The 17,819-nt window shown below is 43.5% G+C and overlaps 1 protein-coding gene across 3 annotated transcripts in view; it reads left to right on the forward strand.

The window, feature by feature from the left end:
* STK33 (serine/threonine kinase 33) overlaps positions 1 to 13,432 on the forward strand; it is a 788,409-nt gene extending 774,977 nt beyond the window's left edge. For all 3 annotated transcript variants that reach the window (XM_069223669.1, XM_069223668.1, XM_069223670.1), the window contains one exon: positions 10,639 to 13,432. In XM_069223669.1, the coding sequence (XP_069079770.1) occupies positions 10,639 to 10,854 (216 nt within the window). In that variant the 3' untranslated portion in view covers positions 10,855 to 13,432. The remainder of the gene's footprint in view (positions 1 to 10,638) is intronic.
* The last annotated feature ends 4,387 nt before the right edge of the window (positions 13,433 to 17,819 follow it).

Raw genomic sequence — 17,819 nt, forward strand, 5'->3', positions numbered from 1 at the left:
GATTATCGGGATTGTGCCCGGTATCTGCTTCCAGTCAAGTAGTTGTTATCATCAGGGGTAAACCCAGGGTGGGACTCCACTTCCCGACTATCAAGGGCATCTAAAAGCCCTTTCAAAAAAGCTTCGCACAGTCTCGCAAATGCACCTGAGCGTGGCAAAACAGCCCTAGCCTTGTATGTAATTCACCTGGATTTCACTGCTTTTAGTGTCTCTTGTTCTCAGGCTATCACTACTTTTAGCACATCTTTGCACTCAGCTCTCACTGACTCTAGCACTTCTCTCTCTTCTCTATAGCCGGTGATCGCTGCCTTTAAAATTATCATTCCATAAATCATATGGCTTTGTGTTGTGTTGGGGCACAGTACCGCTTTGACGGCTTCCCCAGCAGATTCCTGGCCAATGATACACAAATTTCTCTGCAGGGCCTTCGTCTTCTTTGAAAGCTTGTCACTGGCTGGAGTGGCGCTTTGACTCCATATATGCCAAATTTCAGTCTTCACTTCGATTGAGGCACATTGGCACGCACAAGCAGTTTGCTGGACTACAGCAAACTCTCTGGGAGAGCACTGTTGGTTCTTCTGCTTACGAATCCCATTGCTTGTTGACATTTCTTCAAGTCTTATTTTTCTTCACATGCGGCCAATCCAACATGGGCACGTTTTCCTGACGTAAACATCAACATCACACATTTGTCCTCCTCACTCTCACTTGACACTGAAATTGAATAATTCTTGGAAGACGATGTAGATGATGATCGACTTTGTTTAGTGTTGATTTGCCTCCGCTGGCATTGCTGCTTTCACCTATGAAACTATGCTGGCTAATTTGTCAAAGGTTATGTACAAGATCTTGTTAGTGGCTTCCTAAGGGAACAATGCATTTTTTCTGACCAGTTTTTCAGACTCATTTGTGCTTGCCTTTAGGATTTCGGGCACTTTACTGCTGCGTACCATTTCTAAAGTGTAGGTGTTCTATACTCTAAAGATGGTAAACATTGGCTTCTCTACAATTGACATATTTTATTTACTTGCACGTCCCTAGTAAAGTGCAGTATATATGCCCAAGACCTGGAAATTAAATGCTACTAGTGGACCTGCAGCACTGATTGTCCCACCCACTAGAGTAGCCTTTCAGGAATGTCTCAGGCCTTTCACTTGAGAGCCTGTGTGTTCAGTTTTAAACTGTCATTTTGACCTCACAGGTATCCCCACTTGCATGCCCAAACCTTTCTTTTTATTACCAGTAAGTCACCCCTAAGGTAGGCCCTGGTTAGCACCAAGGGGAGGATGCAGTGTATTTAAAAAGTTGGACATGTACTTTTAAGGTTAACTTGTCCAGGTAGTGAAAAACTGGTAAATTAATTTTTCACTACTGCAAGGCCTATCTCTCCCGTAGGTTAACATTGGGGTTACCTTGAAGCTTCCTTTAAGCTAACAGATGGTGAGCACATGTTAATTTGAAGTGTGTTTCTGACTTACCCTGACTAGGATTGTGGTCCCTACCTAGACAGGGTGCATACTCTAGGCACCAGAGAAGTAGAAAATTAAATTGCATTCACTCATGATAAAATGCAAGCTATGCAGTGCATTTTGTTAGCGGTCTCTGTTGTTGCCTCATGCAACGTCTCCCATGACCCCCACCTCATTAAACTAGTAACACTTTTTTTCGTTCTTCTGTGATCCTGGTTTCTTTTCTACTCAAATGAAGCATGTGCTGTGCTTGCTATCTGTTTCCTTATAGTCAGACAGGTTTTGCAGCCTCCACTCCTTCAGTAGCTGTTAGGAGCTGAGATATAACTCTGTGCCCTCTAGTTCTGATGCGAGGTGCACCAGACCTTTATATTTTCGACTGCGCCTCATTAACCTTCTGGGCCACAGGCAGCATCCTCTGAGCCCAACACCGCTCCCACACACTCTGGCATTGTACGACTTCTGCATGTGTTATGTCTGGCTGAGGCCCACTGTGTAATCATTACAGACACCAGAAGCACCCACCAGATCCTGGAAGTGACGTGCTTACAACCCATGCTGAGGCACACAGCTGCCCTGCCTGATCACAGTTAGCACTTTTCTGTGGCACAGTGTAGGGTACAAACAGAAGAAGATAGAGACTGTACAATATTTACAGTTGGTAAAGTCAGAGACAACAAAGCAGAAAACAGAACACAGGTAAAACGCTTAAAGCAGTCTTGTGGTTCATGGCATGATGATTGTGTAGTTTGTGCGGGTAAACTGTGGCTATGTCCATCACATGGGAGATGGCAGTCTAGGACATAGGATGATCTGATTTTGTAAACTCCATGTGAATAAAGGCAAGTGGCACTCTCACCAAGACCTAAAATGTTATCCTAAAGCACTTAGAATCCTTTGAGCCAGTAATTTTAATGGAAATAGTAAACAATATGAATCCCAAACTGCAGTTTGCGGCTAGCTTAAAAGCAGGACTGCCTGTAGATTGTTACCCTTCATATCTAACAACTTGACTTGAACCTTAGTTGCCTCATGTACGGTCCAAAAACATTTTTGCTTGACACACACCTTATACCTACTGACTAAAGGTACATTACTGCATGTTGCATTTGCAGCACTGGGCATGACAGGCATATCAACTCATTGTTAAAAACTCCAGAAAGTATGGATTACCACAGTTTCTAATCTTAGGAAGTCTGCAGCTGGTCTTTTTATAATACAGAATTACTGGTCCAACTCTGTGGGTTTTGCCCCTAGTGGTAGTGCCTAAAAAGGACAGTGAAGGACCTGCACACATCTGTGTCGGTATGCGTCAAGCTAACAGTGCAATTGAAAGAGAACAACATCCCCGTCTGCAAATTCCCGACTTGATCACACAGTTAAATGGTGCCAAAGTCTTCTCCCATCTTGATCTGAACAAAGGGTATCATCAATTGGAACTTGAAGAAAATTGCAGGTACATTACTAACTTTTCTACTCACATTGGTTTATTCAGATAAAGGAATTAAGGGCCTTATTTGGAGTTTGGCGGAGGTCTTATTCTGTCACAAACATGATGGATATCCCATCTGCTGTATTACATGTTCCATAGGCTATAATGGAATTGTAACATGGTGGACGAGATATCCGTCACGTTTGTGACGGAGTAACCCCTCTGCCAAACTCTAAATCAGGCCCTAAGATTCAGAGTGTCATTAGCTGCAGAACTTTCTCAAGATGTCATTCAACATATAATAAAGCCTGTCACAAATGCTTTCAACCACAGTGAAGACATATTAGTTGTTTTGGCCACATGAAAAGAACATGCTAAAGCCCTTACACAAGTTTGTCGACTACTTGCTGATGCAGGTCTAACCCTGAATGCAGAGAAGTGTGAGTTCCACAGAACAAAACTCAAATTCTTTGGCCATATCTTTTATGATGGGGTATGATGTTGGATCCAGCTTTAGTGCAATCCTTGCCAGCTACCAATTTCCCACAAGATGTTACTATGTTAGGTTCACTCCTTGGCATAGCCAATTATTGTTCTAGATATATACATGACTTTGCCACAGTCACTGCTCCCTTAAGAGACTTAACAAAAATGTATTTTTTATTTTACTGCTCAGATAAATGTGAACAAAGTTTTAAGAAAATCTAACATGTAATTGAAAACGCCACTGAAATGGCCAACTTTGATCCAAAGCTGCTCACAGAGGTTGTTGTTGATGCAAGCCTGTTCAGTTTAGGTGCGATCCTTGCCCAACACAGTGGACACCCAAATGCTTGAAGGCAAATTGTGGTATGTGTATGCAGACGTTTGTTACAAACCGAACGTGCCTAATCTGACAGAGACTGTGCACTTCATGACACTGGGCTCCTGGTATGGAAAGTCGTGAAAAGTAACTGATGTAAGTGCTCCTGGGTGGCACCCATATAGGGGACGCAACGCCTCTTCCAGTGCCAATGACGATGACGCGCAGAACCAAACAAAGCCACTCAATGACACGCAGGAGTATTACTCATGCAAAAATCTTCTGGAGCCAGTATGACTCTTGGAAAATTCGAAAGTATGGAACCTGCAGCTAGATATGGTCTCTACCTGGTAATGCATTACAGGAGGTTAGAAAAGTGTTCTTCACAAGTTGAAAAATATATTTTAGCAGTTGCGTGGGCTTGCAAACATTTCCATGTATTCTTATATGGAAAACCTTTCTCTCTTGTAACTGATCATAAAACATTTCTTACCATCTTTGACAATCCAAAAACCAAGTTGCATTCCAGAATTGAAGGTTGGTGTTTGCGACTACAGGAATATGGCTACAATATACTCCTTCCAAAGCAGCTGAAGTCTAAATTATCTTCATTGTAAAGTCAAACATCCCTGCTGCTGTTTATTTGGAACAAATTATTACTGCAACAAGCAAAGACAGTGACATGTTGAAACTGAAGGACCTTATTGCACATCAGTCCTGGGAACAACACACTTGACCTCTTATACGTAACCGCGAATATCAGAAGTTTAGAAATGTAAAAGATGAACTGTCAATTACTCAAGAAGACATTGTCATACAAGGTTAAAGAATTATCATACCAAAGAGTCTGCAACAACAAGTCATTGTCATTTGTGCAATTGCTTATCTCCCAAAATCACTCTGCATACCTTGAACATGTCACATTTACCAAACATGTATGGGAGATAATTGCTGTTGATTTCTTTGGTCCTCTTGACAATAGACATTACCTGATGGTGATTATGGATGAATACTCCCTATTTCCACTAGTAGAAGATTGGGTGTTCCTTCAATTCTAACAGTGGTCCGCCTTTCAACAGTCAATAACTTTTTACTCATCTCATTGTGAAGCATTAGAAAATCACACCTCTTTGGCCACAAGCAAATGATGTTGTTGAATTGTTTATGGGCACACTTAAAAAGACTGTTCAACGTGATAAATTGGAGAAGCTTAATCTGATGGCAGTCCTCCATTGTACGCTCATCAGTCGACTCATTCAACAACAGGTGAAAGTCCTGCCACACTGATGTTTGTGAGAGCCATGACAACCAAGTTACCACAATGGACCAACAGGAGATCTCCAACAGATGGTGAACTTTGTCAAAAAGAAACGAGTCGTAAATAAAAGATGAAAGTATATGCTGACTAACATGGATGTGCCAATAACATTACTTACAGTAAAGGAAATCGAGTATTGGTGCAACAACAGACGAAATGTAAATCTGATGCTCCTTTTGATGCTGAACCCTTTAAAGTTGTGACTAGCAAAGGGCACATGGTGACTGCTCACGGTCCTGGAAAGTTAATTATGCAAGATTCTTTGCACTTCAGACACGTGCCTCCTCGTTCGTCATCGTTCATTAGTTCCTAATGTCAAAGATGAGACTGATTTGACTCAGATAGCAGAGCACCCTCTGACTGCACCCATCCTTACATCACCAGCAACACTCATGGATTCTTCTCTTTTATTTTCCCAGCGTCCGAGAACACGATCTGGTCGTTTAGTCAGTGCTCCAGGAGGTGTAGTGTCTTATGAGTTAGCAATAACGAGACCCTTTTAGTTCCTGATGCAGAAAAATAAAGATGTGTAAGAACAAGCTCTGTGTATGGTGTGTTCATTTATGAGTACCCATGCTGGGGAGGATGCTACAGTGGGTTTGTAAGAGCCTTTGCCCCTAAGGATGCGTTGAGTGTCACTTGGAGGTGAGGGCCCCCATCTTACCTGCCAGTGATTAGAACACTGCATCTGGCAATAAGTTTTATTATATGCCTACTCAGAGGCTCCAAGGCTGAGGAAATTGCTCTATGTGGAGAGGCACCTAGAGCAGTGGTTCTCCCCCTTTTGACTTCTGTGGACCCCCACCTTATCAGTACTGGAACCCCGGGACCCCCACTGAATCATTCCTGGAATCCAGGGACCCCCAAGGAATTATTACTAAAAGCTGTTATTACATTTTCTAAGCAGTCACAGACCCCATGAGGAGGCTTCGCGCCCCCCCAGTGGTCGCCGGACCACAGGTTGGGAACCACTGATCTAGAGCGTCTACCAGTTCCTTATGGAAAGGAAGGAGCATCTGCTCCTCCTCCATTGACCCCCAGTTGTCATTATCTGTGCCTGCCATAGCAGATCAGGTGATGTTGCTTGATTATAACGGCCATGGGAAAGTAAAGCTTTCTTCAAGAAGGAACAGTGTTTGTGATTACCAATGCTTGTTTGCCGGTACCAGTGCTTGTTGAATGGAGGACGGGACCGTTGTTATGGGGAAGCCCTTTAATTATCACAGGCATCATGAATATTCTCAGCAGTGTAATCAGCTTATGCTGGCAATGGAGAGGCAAAACCTATTGGGTATTTTGCTGCACACTCTAAAAGGCAGTCTTCCCTTTTCTGCACTTAACGCAAGGAGAATACAAAGAGCTGTGGAGAGAGCAGTGTGCACTGAACGACTTAATCACCCTATGCACCCTTTAGAGGTGTTGATGCCACACAGCGGTCCCTGCCTGGTTTTTACCAGCGGGTCTGCTCGCTTTTTACACACATGCTGTTTGGCACGTGGTCCAGCTCATTGGCCCGCATATACTGGAGGGCACACTTTCAGGAGGTTCTCCAGGATGGGCAAAATGCCTCCAGGCACAATATAAAGTTGGCTTGGAAACCGCTGACTCCATAGTAAGAGACATGAGCTATTCAATATCTATTCCCGCCATGCCTGGCTTAGATCATCTTGATTCTCTAGGGATATGCAGGCCAGTCTCATGGATCTACCTTTCAGTGGGATCTGTTTATTTGGAAATAAGGTGAATGCTGCCCTAGAGAGGTCTAAAGCCAGCAAGGCAACTACCTGCTCACTGGACTTTTCACAGCCTCTAAGCTAGAGGGACTGTTGGATTTTCTGTCACTTTTGGGGATTTTCTGAGGGTTTCTTTCTTTGGCAATGACACCCTTCCCAGCCACAAAGTCGACCACCTCAGAACTCATTGGTCCACCAGTGCAAGGGTAGAAGCACAGGGAAAGGCTGTACATCTCTCTGGCAACCCTCCCGGTACTCCTCATCTCCATACTCTACTGCTCTGTCTTCCGGGTAAGCAGCCTTAGCTCTATTTTCCAATCACTCCGGGAACCTGTAGGAGGACGTGTATTCCCCTCTCTGCCGGCCTGGAAAGCCATTACTTTAGACCAGTGAGTACTCCAAATAGTGGAAAAAGGATACCCACTTCAGGTTCCACCCACATCATGCCCCTGTCTTCCTCCTCCACTCCAGATCACTTGGCTGTCTTCCAACAAGAGGTGGCGGCACTTCTGGGAAAAGGAACAGTGGATTGAGTGCCAGAGCAGTAAAAGGGTCAAAACGGACAGTGGCCTGCATCTCATCATGGTCCTCAGGGAGTTAAACTTCTTCCTCAAAAAGGAAAAGTTGAAGATGCTGACCCTCTTCCAAGTGTTACTAGACTGGAAAGTGTCTCTCGACCTACAGGATGCTTCTTTCCACATCCTGATCATATGGTCGCATCAGAGATTTGTACTTTTAATGGGTTTTACAGATTACTTATTTGCAGTACTTTCCTTTGCCTTTACATGGGCAGGTTGAGATTTCATCAAGGTCGTGGCACTGGTTGAGACCCATCTTGAAAGGTTAGGCATCCCTATTTTCCCTTACCTGGACAATTGCCTGATCAAAGTCATGTCACTGGAGGTGACACTGTGCTGTATGCAGTCAACAGTATCCTTGCTGTGGAACCTGGGGTTTTCCATTAAATTAAAAAGCCCAACCCTCACCTTAAGCCCACCCAGTGACTCCAGTTCATACGGTCAGTACTCAACACCACTCTTCTCTCTGTATTTCCTCCACTGCAGAGGATTTCCAACATCCGGAATATGGCACCTTCCTTTCACCAAGCTGGAGAGTTCCAGCCCTGAGGATTCTGAGCTCCCAAGGTCTGCTAGCTTCCTTCATTTTCCTAGTCACGCACACACATAGACCTATGAGGTCCCTGCATTGGTGCCTCCACATACAGTGACTACAGTATGTAAGAGATCGGTCAGGCTCCATTGTGTTCTCCCCAAGCACTGCAGTGGAAGTGGGTTGTTGGGGAAACAAGACAAAACTAGGTGGTGGGATGACCTTCACTTCCCCTCCTACCCTGGCTACGGTAGTTGGGGATGCCTCCACTTTAAGGTGGGGAAACCACTTTGAAGATCTGGGGGTCAGAGGCCTCTGGTTTCCAGAAGGTCAGGTTTTTCAAATCATCCTGTTAGAACTGCGAGCAGTCCAGCTGGTACTCAAGCCTCTTCTCTTCATCCAAGGTCAATGCTGTCAGATCTTGACAGACAGCACTACAGCTATGTGGTTCTCCAACAAGCACAGGGGAGTAGAGTCTGACCTTTGTCTGGAGTCATTGAGACTGTGTTCTTGGGCACACCACCAAGAGAGCTGCTGAACAGCCACTCATCTAGTGGGGACGCTGAATAGCTGAACCGACAGCCTCAGCCAGCGTTATCTTGCCAATCATCATTGGCAGATTCTGCCACAGGCAGGCCAGGACATCTTCGCTGTGTGGAGCACTCCTCAGGTGGGCCTGTTTGCCTCCAAGTACAACACTCAATGCCAGCAGTTCTGTGCCTCCAGTATCTGTTAAGGGTACGGTTGGGGTCGCGTTTCAGTTGAAATTGAATTTTCCATTACACTTTGCATTTTCCCTCACACCCTTAATCCCTCTGGTTCTGAGGAAGATACACCAAGAACAGCTGCAAGTGATTCTCATTGCCCATATTGACCATGGAGGGTGTGGTATGCAGACCTGTTCTGCTCCACATGTCCCCTGCTCAAGCTGCTTTTTGCAGTGGACGGCCCCATCTTGTAGGAGGGGATGTTACTGCACCCTAATCTCAGAGGACTCCTTATACATGGCTGGAGATTGAACAAGGACATCTGGGTTCCTTTCAGCTGCCACAGAAGGTGCGTGACAACATCCTATCAGCATGTTGCCCCTGTACAAAATTGGTTTACTCTGGCTGATGAAATAGCTTTGTTGCATGGTGCACAGCCAAAAATCAGGAGCCGTTGCAGGCTAAGTTATCCCAAATCCTACAATTTGCACTCTCCCCTGCCTGGAGGGTTTTGCAATTGGCAGTGTCAAGAGATATTTGTTAGCATTGTCTGTGTTTTTCTGCCTGCAAGACCAAAAATCCCTCTTCAAATGCTCCATTGTGATGTTTTTTTCTGAAGGGGTAGCAAGTCTGTACCCTCCAACTCTATTTGTTGTTCCCCCTGGGGCCTTAATTTAGGGTCTGATTTAGAGTTTGGAGGATTAGTTACTCTGCCACAAATGGACAGATATCCCATCCACCATATTAAAAGTGGCATAGGATATAATGCACTTGTAAAAAGGCTGATAGAAGAGCTGTCACGTTTGCGGCGGAGTAACCAATCTGCCAAACTATAAATCAGGCACCTAGTCTTAAATCTTTTGATGGAGACTCAATTTGAGCCCATGCACAGTTTTGCCCTAGGGATGTGACTTTCTAAATAGTTGTTCTAGTTGCAATAACCTCAGCCAGGCAAGTAAGGGAGGGTAGGATCTTAGTTTCTGTCTGCCCTTTATATCATTTTACCCTGAACTGTTGGTGTTGACAGCCAGTACTGCTTTCCAGACTAAGACAGTGACTCCTTTGCACTTGAGTCAGTCTGTTACCCTTCAGAACTTCTATCTCATGCCCCATCCCAAAAGGAGGAGGAGCAGTTGAACAGATTGGATCCTAAGCAAAAGGCCAACTACTACCTGGACTGCACTAAGGGCATTCATCTGGAAAACCAGATTTTCTTAGGGTATTGCGGATGCAAAGAGAGTAAAGCAGTGCAGAATAGGGCTCTTTCAAGGTGGATCATCGTCTCCATTAAGACCTGATACGCGCTTGCCAACCACCTGAAACAATCAGGGCCCATTCTGCCAGAGCCAAAGCCGTTCATTCTCCCCTTGCAAGAGATGTTCCAATTGACAGATCTGCAAGGCAGCCACTTTGGCATCTCTTCACACATTAGCAAAGCATTACTGGCTAGATTCTGAGGTGCATAGGGATGGTCATGCTGCTAGATTCATCTTGCAAGATTCCTTGGTATCACTATCCATCAACACTCTTCCTAGGTGGTTATGGCTATGGAATCTATTTTACAGGTGAGGAATCTATAGGTAGAAGTATACATCAGAAGAAAAAGTTACTTACCTGCGGTAACGATCTTGCTGGTGGATAAGATAATCTGTCTTCCTGCAGAATTTTCACAGGCCTGCCCTCTTCTCTGTGTGAGCGATAGCTATAGGGAAAGTTAATAAGATCCAAAATGTGCATATATTTTTGAACTGCACAACTCTATTGATGTCAATCTGTCATTTAGCCTCGAAGGGTGTGAAGAAATGGGTGGAAACTGGTGTGGGCACTATATGACTTTGGTGATGTCACCTGACACGACCTCCTGTGTCGATACAAAACCAGCACCCCTACCGACGATCTGCGAGCTTTGACATTTCTGAATTTTCCACCAGAAAGATTGTTACTGCAGATAGGTAACTTTTTATTTACAACTCTTCCTATATTTTTCCTTCTAAATTGTTATTTCTAATTGGCAATTTGTTTTTTAATGTATTATGTGTTTGATAATGTGTGATTTTTCTGTTCCAGGTGCCTTCTGGTGGGAAAGCCTCCCCCTTATCACACTCAAGGCGCAGTCAGGAAAATCAAGAGAACTGTGTGACACCTCCCACACCTACTGCAAAACAAGCTGCACCTCCTGCTAAAGGAGAAAAAAGCAAGTCTCCTGCTCACAACACCCATCCCATAGGACAGAAAAACCCAGCCAAATCCATTGCCAGTACGAAGATAAAAAAGACAACATAGGAAACCACCACGATGAACAGTATATATAACATTGTTATCTTTTGTGCCAAAATAAGGTTTCTGCATCTAAGGTGGACATGAACAGGATTCTGACATGTTTGACATTTTGTTATAATGAAACTTAAGGCATACCTAATGCTGCGAATTACTGTTGTGACGTTAGCCTGCACACCATTGTGAACGCTAAGAACGTGAGAAGGACATGTGCTTAATTCTGTTAGTTGCAAACTGTAGATTTATATTTTTCGTCTAAATGTGTATAATTTATTTAGTGTATCTGCTACTTTTCCGTAGATAGACCTCCGAGAAGGGTTTCATAAAGCCTATAGCGGTCTTCTTACAGTTCCATATGTTTGTATATCTGTGCATTATTCATGTTATATTCCTGCAAATTTTTCTGTATATCAGTTATCACCCTGTAACTTTAGAGATTGCGAGGCATAAAGTTATTGCCCTTTTAGTGTAATGAACACAGACATGCGGCACCTTTTAATACATAAGATGTTGGCATATACAGACACTCATGTGCACAGAAATTCTTTATTACATGCTGGTTCATACATTAGAACAAGCTTGAAATAAATGATTGAAAATAGTACTTGTCTACACCCACTTGTAACAGGCAAGTTATTATGTCACACTTCCTTCCGGGGAACCAGTGGCGCAGAAAGGGTTATCAGCCACCATTATTCACTACTTGAAAGATAAACGTCGATGTGCTGCTGCTAGTGGCGCACTTGCAGAAAACATGGTTTCCTGTATGCCATGGCACGAATATGCAGTCACTGAGGAATCGCAAGTGGTAGCTCAAGTCAGTGCAAGCTGTCATGTGTAAAATTGCCTGCCACTGACTTGGATCTCTCCACTTTCCTTTGGATCGATCCCTGCCATGGTATCACTTTATGCAAGAACCATTTCTATTTAGGCCTGAAGAACCCCTGTGGGCTTTGCACAATAATTGTGAACATAACCATTTTGCAATTATTTTGTGACGGAGTAGTTGAGTATCTCTTTTTGTACAGTATCTGTCTTAGCAGTGTACATCTCCTCACACGCTTGAATTTAACTCTTAACTAGTCTTATCTATAGGTGACGAGTTTCTTTCGATCTATTTGATATAGCTGCTACTTCCACGCCAGTAATTTTTTTGTGGAAATAGATGTAACAATCCTTTTTCCACGTTTGTCTTGCAACGTCCTACCTATCAAATACTTAACTGAGTATAGCCAATGTGAAAACAAATTGATACATTTCCCCAAGGGCTCATAAAAAGTATACTGCAAATCACCTGTACATGGTCGTGGAGCGCCTCTGTATAAAAGTCCTCAATATAAATAGTGGTGCTTAATTCCGTATAATATCAAAACGTAACAATCTAATTCAAATAAAAAGAAATACGCGAGGAGGGATTGATATATATCCACAATTCATTATGCCTTATGTGGCAGTCGGGGGCACCAGCACAGCATACCTACCAAATCTGGGCAAAAGTATAATATCGATTAAAAAAAGTGAGGCAAAATGAGGTGCAAGAAATCCAGTGAACATGCCCCACCGTGGCTCCAGAGAATGAACCTATTACAATAACTGGGCAGATAATACGTGGGACACCCCTGTGTGTTTTTATTTGTTCTTTAGTGCAGTGTCCTGTTTGCTGGCACACCCTGTGCTCAGTAGGATATGTTTCCAGTTTTAGGTTGCCACTGAACGTGGCAATAGGAAGCAGTCCTCGACGTTCCTTAGTTGCAATAAATATCCCAACAATTTCTTATGTTGTAATTTAAACATCCAAAGAAAAGAACGTTTTTGCTGCATAATTTGCACATTTTGAGGCCTTGTATTGCATTTAAAAAAAGCTCCCACTTCAGCTATAGTCTTTCTGAATGTCTTCTGGTGTTTCTCCACCACTAAACAGTAACCACTTTTTCCACAGTTGACTAGAGGTAGAGCAGAAATCGTTAACGTTGTACTGCCTTTGAAACAGTGGTGTGCTAATGGAATACAGCACTCAATAATCTGAATGAAAATAGCTAGTGTTCTGTAAAATCCTGGTGTGTCTGTTCACATGATACATTAGGGGCTTAATCAAAACGTGGCACTAGTGAAATGTGTAGAGTAAGCAATGTGCCCCTCTGAGGTAGGCCCAATTCATACAGGTGATATTTAAAATCATTTGACTCAAGAAAGGAAACGGATTATGATGGAATGTTTTGAAATGTGTTGTTTATATTTAATCAGTTTGAAAATAATCCTGTAGATGGAGACATCGATTGTCAGGTTAACATCTCTTAAACAGTTTTGTCTCTTAAATGGATGTTTTTTTAATTTCTCTTTCCATTTGTTTAAAATGTACACCGTTTAAAGTATTTTGGCTTTCCCTTAATTTCAAATTTTTGAAATAAGCCAAAAATGTGTATGGTGCAATGTTTAGAAGATAGGGAAGAATGGGAAATGTGTATTTTCTTATTTATCATTTTAAATATGCCTTTGATCAGACTGTATTTTCTTATTTTCCTCTGTAAATAATATTTTCATGCACATCACTGTAAAATAAAACTTCTTCCATAACTAAGTTTAATTTCTATTGTAACACTTAGTCTTTTTTTTCTTTTAGCATGTTATTTGAACTTGGATTATTGGAAATAATAATATCGTAATTTATCTTTTCGCACAGGACCATTTTATAGCGTTGAACTATACAAAACATTGCACTAAATATCAATGACCTGCCTATCAGTAAACAAAAGTATGTACTAATTGATTTTATATGCGTCATACTCAAATTATAATAATTTGAAAAACAAGTCCGTCTACTTCGATTTTACCAAAGATCATTTCATATGCACCCACTCTTGTTTCAGAAACGGAATAATACCTCTGTCTCCGCTTGGACCCAGAGCTTAAACCAGTAAGGTGCGCTGACTGTAAGTATTATGTACATCTGACCGTTTAATCTCGTGATTGTCCTTTTCCCTGGATGTGAATTTGTTTCCAAGAGCTTTTTCTGTAATTGGGAGAAAACGCAAATTATTGTGTCTAACAACCGAAGGGAGGTATGGAAGTAAACCTGAGTGTAAATAAGCAAAAAGAGACGTGAGTGAACAAACTTGGATGGAATACATTTTAGCCTTGTGTAAAACTAAGAATGACGGTACACTGCCACAGATTGTTTCTGAACTTTGGGCAACAAAATCCTCGAAAAAATAGTAAGTTGCTAATCAGCCTCAAACAGGTTAGCAATAGTGTAGGAAGCTGACCTGGTGTGTGGTGTGTACCTATGGTACTTACACCTTATACCAGGTATCCCCTCTTAGTGAAGTGTAGGCAGTGTCTAGAAGCCAGGCTCTCTAGAGGTAGCTGTGGATGAGCAGCCAAGGCTTATCTAGGAAACATGCAAAGCTCATGCAATACCACTGTAGTCACACAGCACTTACACACACATGAAAGAAAACACTCAGTTGTACAAAAATAAAGGTACTTTATTTTTTGGAACAGATCACCCCAAAATACTAGACAGGTAACCCACCCTTAGGAGGTAAGTAATACACTAAATATATACACTAGTAATCAGAAACAGGTATAGAAAAGGTTAGAAAACAGTGCAAATAGCAATAACCAATAGTGACCCTAGGGGGTTCAAAAACCATATACTGAAAAAATGGAATGCGAATAAAAGACCCACACCTAGGTAAGACAAATGTGTAGAGGGGAGCTGGGAGTACTAGAAAGCCACAGAGGTAAGTAACACAGTACCCCCCAGCGACCAGGAATGCAGGAGTAACACACTGTATTTTCCCCAAAGCGCCCGAGAGGAGGAGAAGAAGAAAAAGAATACACCCGGACAAGACTGCAAGAAAACCAGCAGTGTTTTCCTGAAAAAAGAAGACCTGTGGAGAGAGGGGACCAAGTCCACGCATCACAGTGGAGTCCAGGAGGAGAAGGAGCTACTACCCACCCAGCTGTGGATTCAGGAGTTGGTCGACAGTGATGAAGAACAGGTCATCACTGCAGCCTTGGAGCTGGATAAGAGTTCCTGATGGATGCAGATGAAGTCCCATGCTGAAAGTAAGATTGCAGACGGGTGTTGTTGCAGGAATTCCACCAACAAGCCTTGGCAAAGGCAAACACGGTTACTGGAAAAGAGGTGCTACCTGGGACCAGCAAGGCCCAGGAGGGGCAGTCACAGGGAACCCTCGGTATTGCAGAGAGTCCACAGGAGCATGGACAGCACCCACAATAGTCCCACAGGACGGGGACACAGGAGTTGCAGAAGAAGCCCATGCAGCACTACAAAAGAGGATCCCACGCCACAGGAGAACCACTCAGGAGGCTGTGCTTTGCAGGATGGGGTGCTGGGGGCTGGAGGTACCCATTTCCTGAAGATCCTTTGAACGAGATGCAAACAAGCCTTGGCAGCTTGAAGAGACGCAGTGCACTGGAGTTCTGTCCTGCGTGGGAAGGCAAAGGCTTACCTCCAGCAAAGTTGGACAGCTGGCAAAGAGGACAAAGAGGACTACTTCGGACCATCACCCATGATGCAGGATCCATGCAGCTCAAGATGAGAGGAGATCCACACATCCGTTTGTTGCTTGGTGTAGGTGCCTGCAGTTGCAGGGAAGTGACTCCTTCACTCCAAGGGAGATTCCTTCTTCCTCTTGTGCAGGCTAAAGAGTTGCAGTCTGCTGAGGATGCACGGCTGGGGAAATGTTGCAAAGTTGGCAGGAAACATGGAAACAAAGTTGCAGAAGAGGTTTCTTGGTTGTAGCAGCGTTTGTTGGTTCCTGGAGGGTCCTGTCGCTGTTCCAGTGGCCAGAAGTCAAAGCAGAAGTTGCAGAGAAGTCCTGCTGGAATCTTGCAAGCCAAATCCGAGTACCCACGCAAGAGAGAGACCCTAAATAGCTGTGAAAGTGGGATTTGTCACCTAACCAGGTAAGCACCTATCAGGAGGGGGCTCTGACGTCACCTGACTGTTCTGGCCACTCATGTGCTCTCAGAGTTCTGTGCCTACCTTGGAAACAAGATGGCAGAACCCAGGGACCCTCTGCAGGAACTTTGAGCACCACCCCTGGGGTGGTGATGGACAGGGAAGTAGTCACTCCCCTTTCCATTTTCCATTTGCATGCCAGAGCAGGGACTGGGGGTCCCGGAACTGGGGTGGACTGGTTTATGCATGGAGGACACCAAATGTGCCCTTCAAAGCAAACCAGTGGCTTGGGGAGGCTACCCTTCCCAAGCCAGTCACATCAATTTCCAGAGCGAGAGGGTGTTACCTCCCTTTCCCAAAGGAAATCCTTTTTTCTGCCTTCCTGGGCATGATCAGATCAAGCAGCAGGAGGGCAGGGTCTGAGGGGTGGCAGCAGCTGGGCTGCCTGGAAACCCCTGTAAGACTGGTGGTAGCCATGCTGGGGGTCCTCTAAGGAGTCCCCAGAGTGCATGGAATCATAAATCCAATACTTAGAACAGTATTGGGGTATGATTCTGACATGTTTGATACCAAACAAGCCCAGATTCGGAATTACCATTATGTAGCTGTACATAGGTGGTGATCTATGTCCAGTACATGTGTAAAATAGCGACCCGCACTCGCCATGTCCAGGAAAATGGATCTGGGGTTTGTGGGGGCACTTCTGCTAGTGCAGGTGTGCCCTCCTACCCAGGTACCTGCCCCCTGGGCCTACCATAGACTTACAGTGACCTGGTGTAGTGACCTGTAAGGAAAATGGGTGCATGCACCTGTTTCATGCAGGCTGCAATGGCAGACCTGCAGAACCCTTTGCATGGGCTCCATATGGGTGGCAGAATAACTGCTGCAGCCCATAGAGATCCCTTAGAACCTCAGTGCCCTGGGTCCCTAGGCACAATATACTTGGGACTTACATGAGGGGACCAGTATGCCAATTGTGGGGATACAAAGTTACCAGTAACCAAATTTAGAGGAGAGAGGACAGTCACTTGGGGACCAGGTTAGCAGGAACCCAGTAAACACAGTCAAACACACTGACAAACAGGCAAATAGTGGGGGTAACCGAGAAGCTACTTTCCTACAAACATTTAAACAGGGTGCTTGTGACTTCACTAAGAATCATTAATGGAATATTTCTTAAAATAGCACACCTCTCCAAATATTTAGTAATTCCTTATTGTTGCAACAGAAAATAAGGAATTTCTAAATGTGTTTACAGGGTTGTGGAATTTAATAAAATATCAACTTGTCCAAAGGACAGGTTGCTTCATAAACATACTTGTCATGTAAAAAAATCTAATCGTCCATTTGGTGCCATGAAGTGCAGTGACAAATTATGGCAGCAATCTCATTATGTAAGAACTCTGATAATAACCCCTCTGATTATGCCAGGGCTAATACTATAGTAGGGCTTGAATAAGCAATTTCAAGCCCTACTCTAACAATTTCCTTATTTTGCCACCTTTCTGCAGATCTACACACTGGGGCTGCAGGAAGCAGTAAGCAATGGTTCCAGGGTTGGAATGCCTTTGAGTCTGTGCAAACGTACTAAAATGCATGTTTTTAAAGATTTTCACCATCTCTTCTCTAACCTTTTCCCATACTGAGAAAGGTAGGAAATTTACTCCTCACAAGGGCAGAAGTAAAAATTCTTCCAGGGTTGGGGAAAAAGAGGTTGGAGGGAAAGTGAACTTGTAAACGCTTGACAGATTTTCGCATGAGCAAATCTACACATGCATATTTGCTTGTGCTAAAATACAGTTCATAAATATTTTCTAGGAGTTTGATTTCCTGCTCTACTACTGTAAATTCTTGTGAATTTCTGAAAGCCATTAATGCAAAGATATATACCATGGGTGCACATTTGTGACTTTATTTAAGGATTGGGTCCCCAATTAAGTCTAGTGTTTACCAAGACATTTTGTTTTTATTAAAATTCAATTTTTCTATCTATTGGCTGACTTTACTGTAAGTGATAACATTCTGCTATTCCACAAGGAGC

The sequence above is a fragment of the Pleurodeles waltl genome, chromosome 3_1 (genome assembly GCF_031143425.1).
Source record: "Pleurodeles waltl isolate 20211129_DDA chromosome 3_1, aPleWal1.hap1.20221129, whole genome shotgun sequence".
NCBI classification, from domain to species: domain Eukaryota; kingdom Metazoa; phylum Chordata; class Amphibia; order Caudata; family Salamandridae; genus Pleurodeles; species Pleurodeles waltl.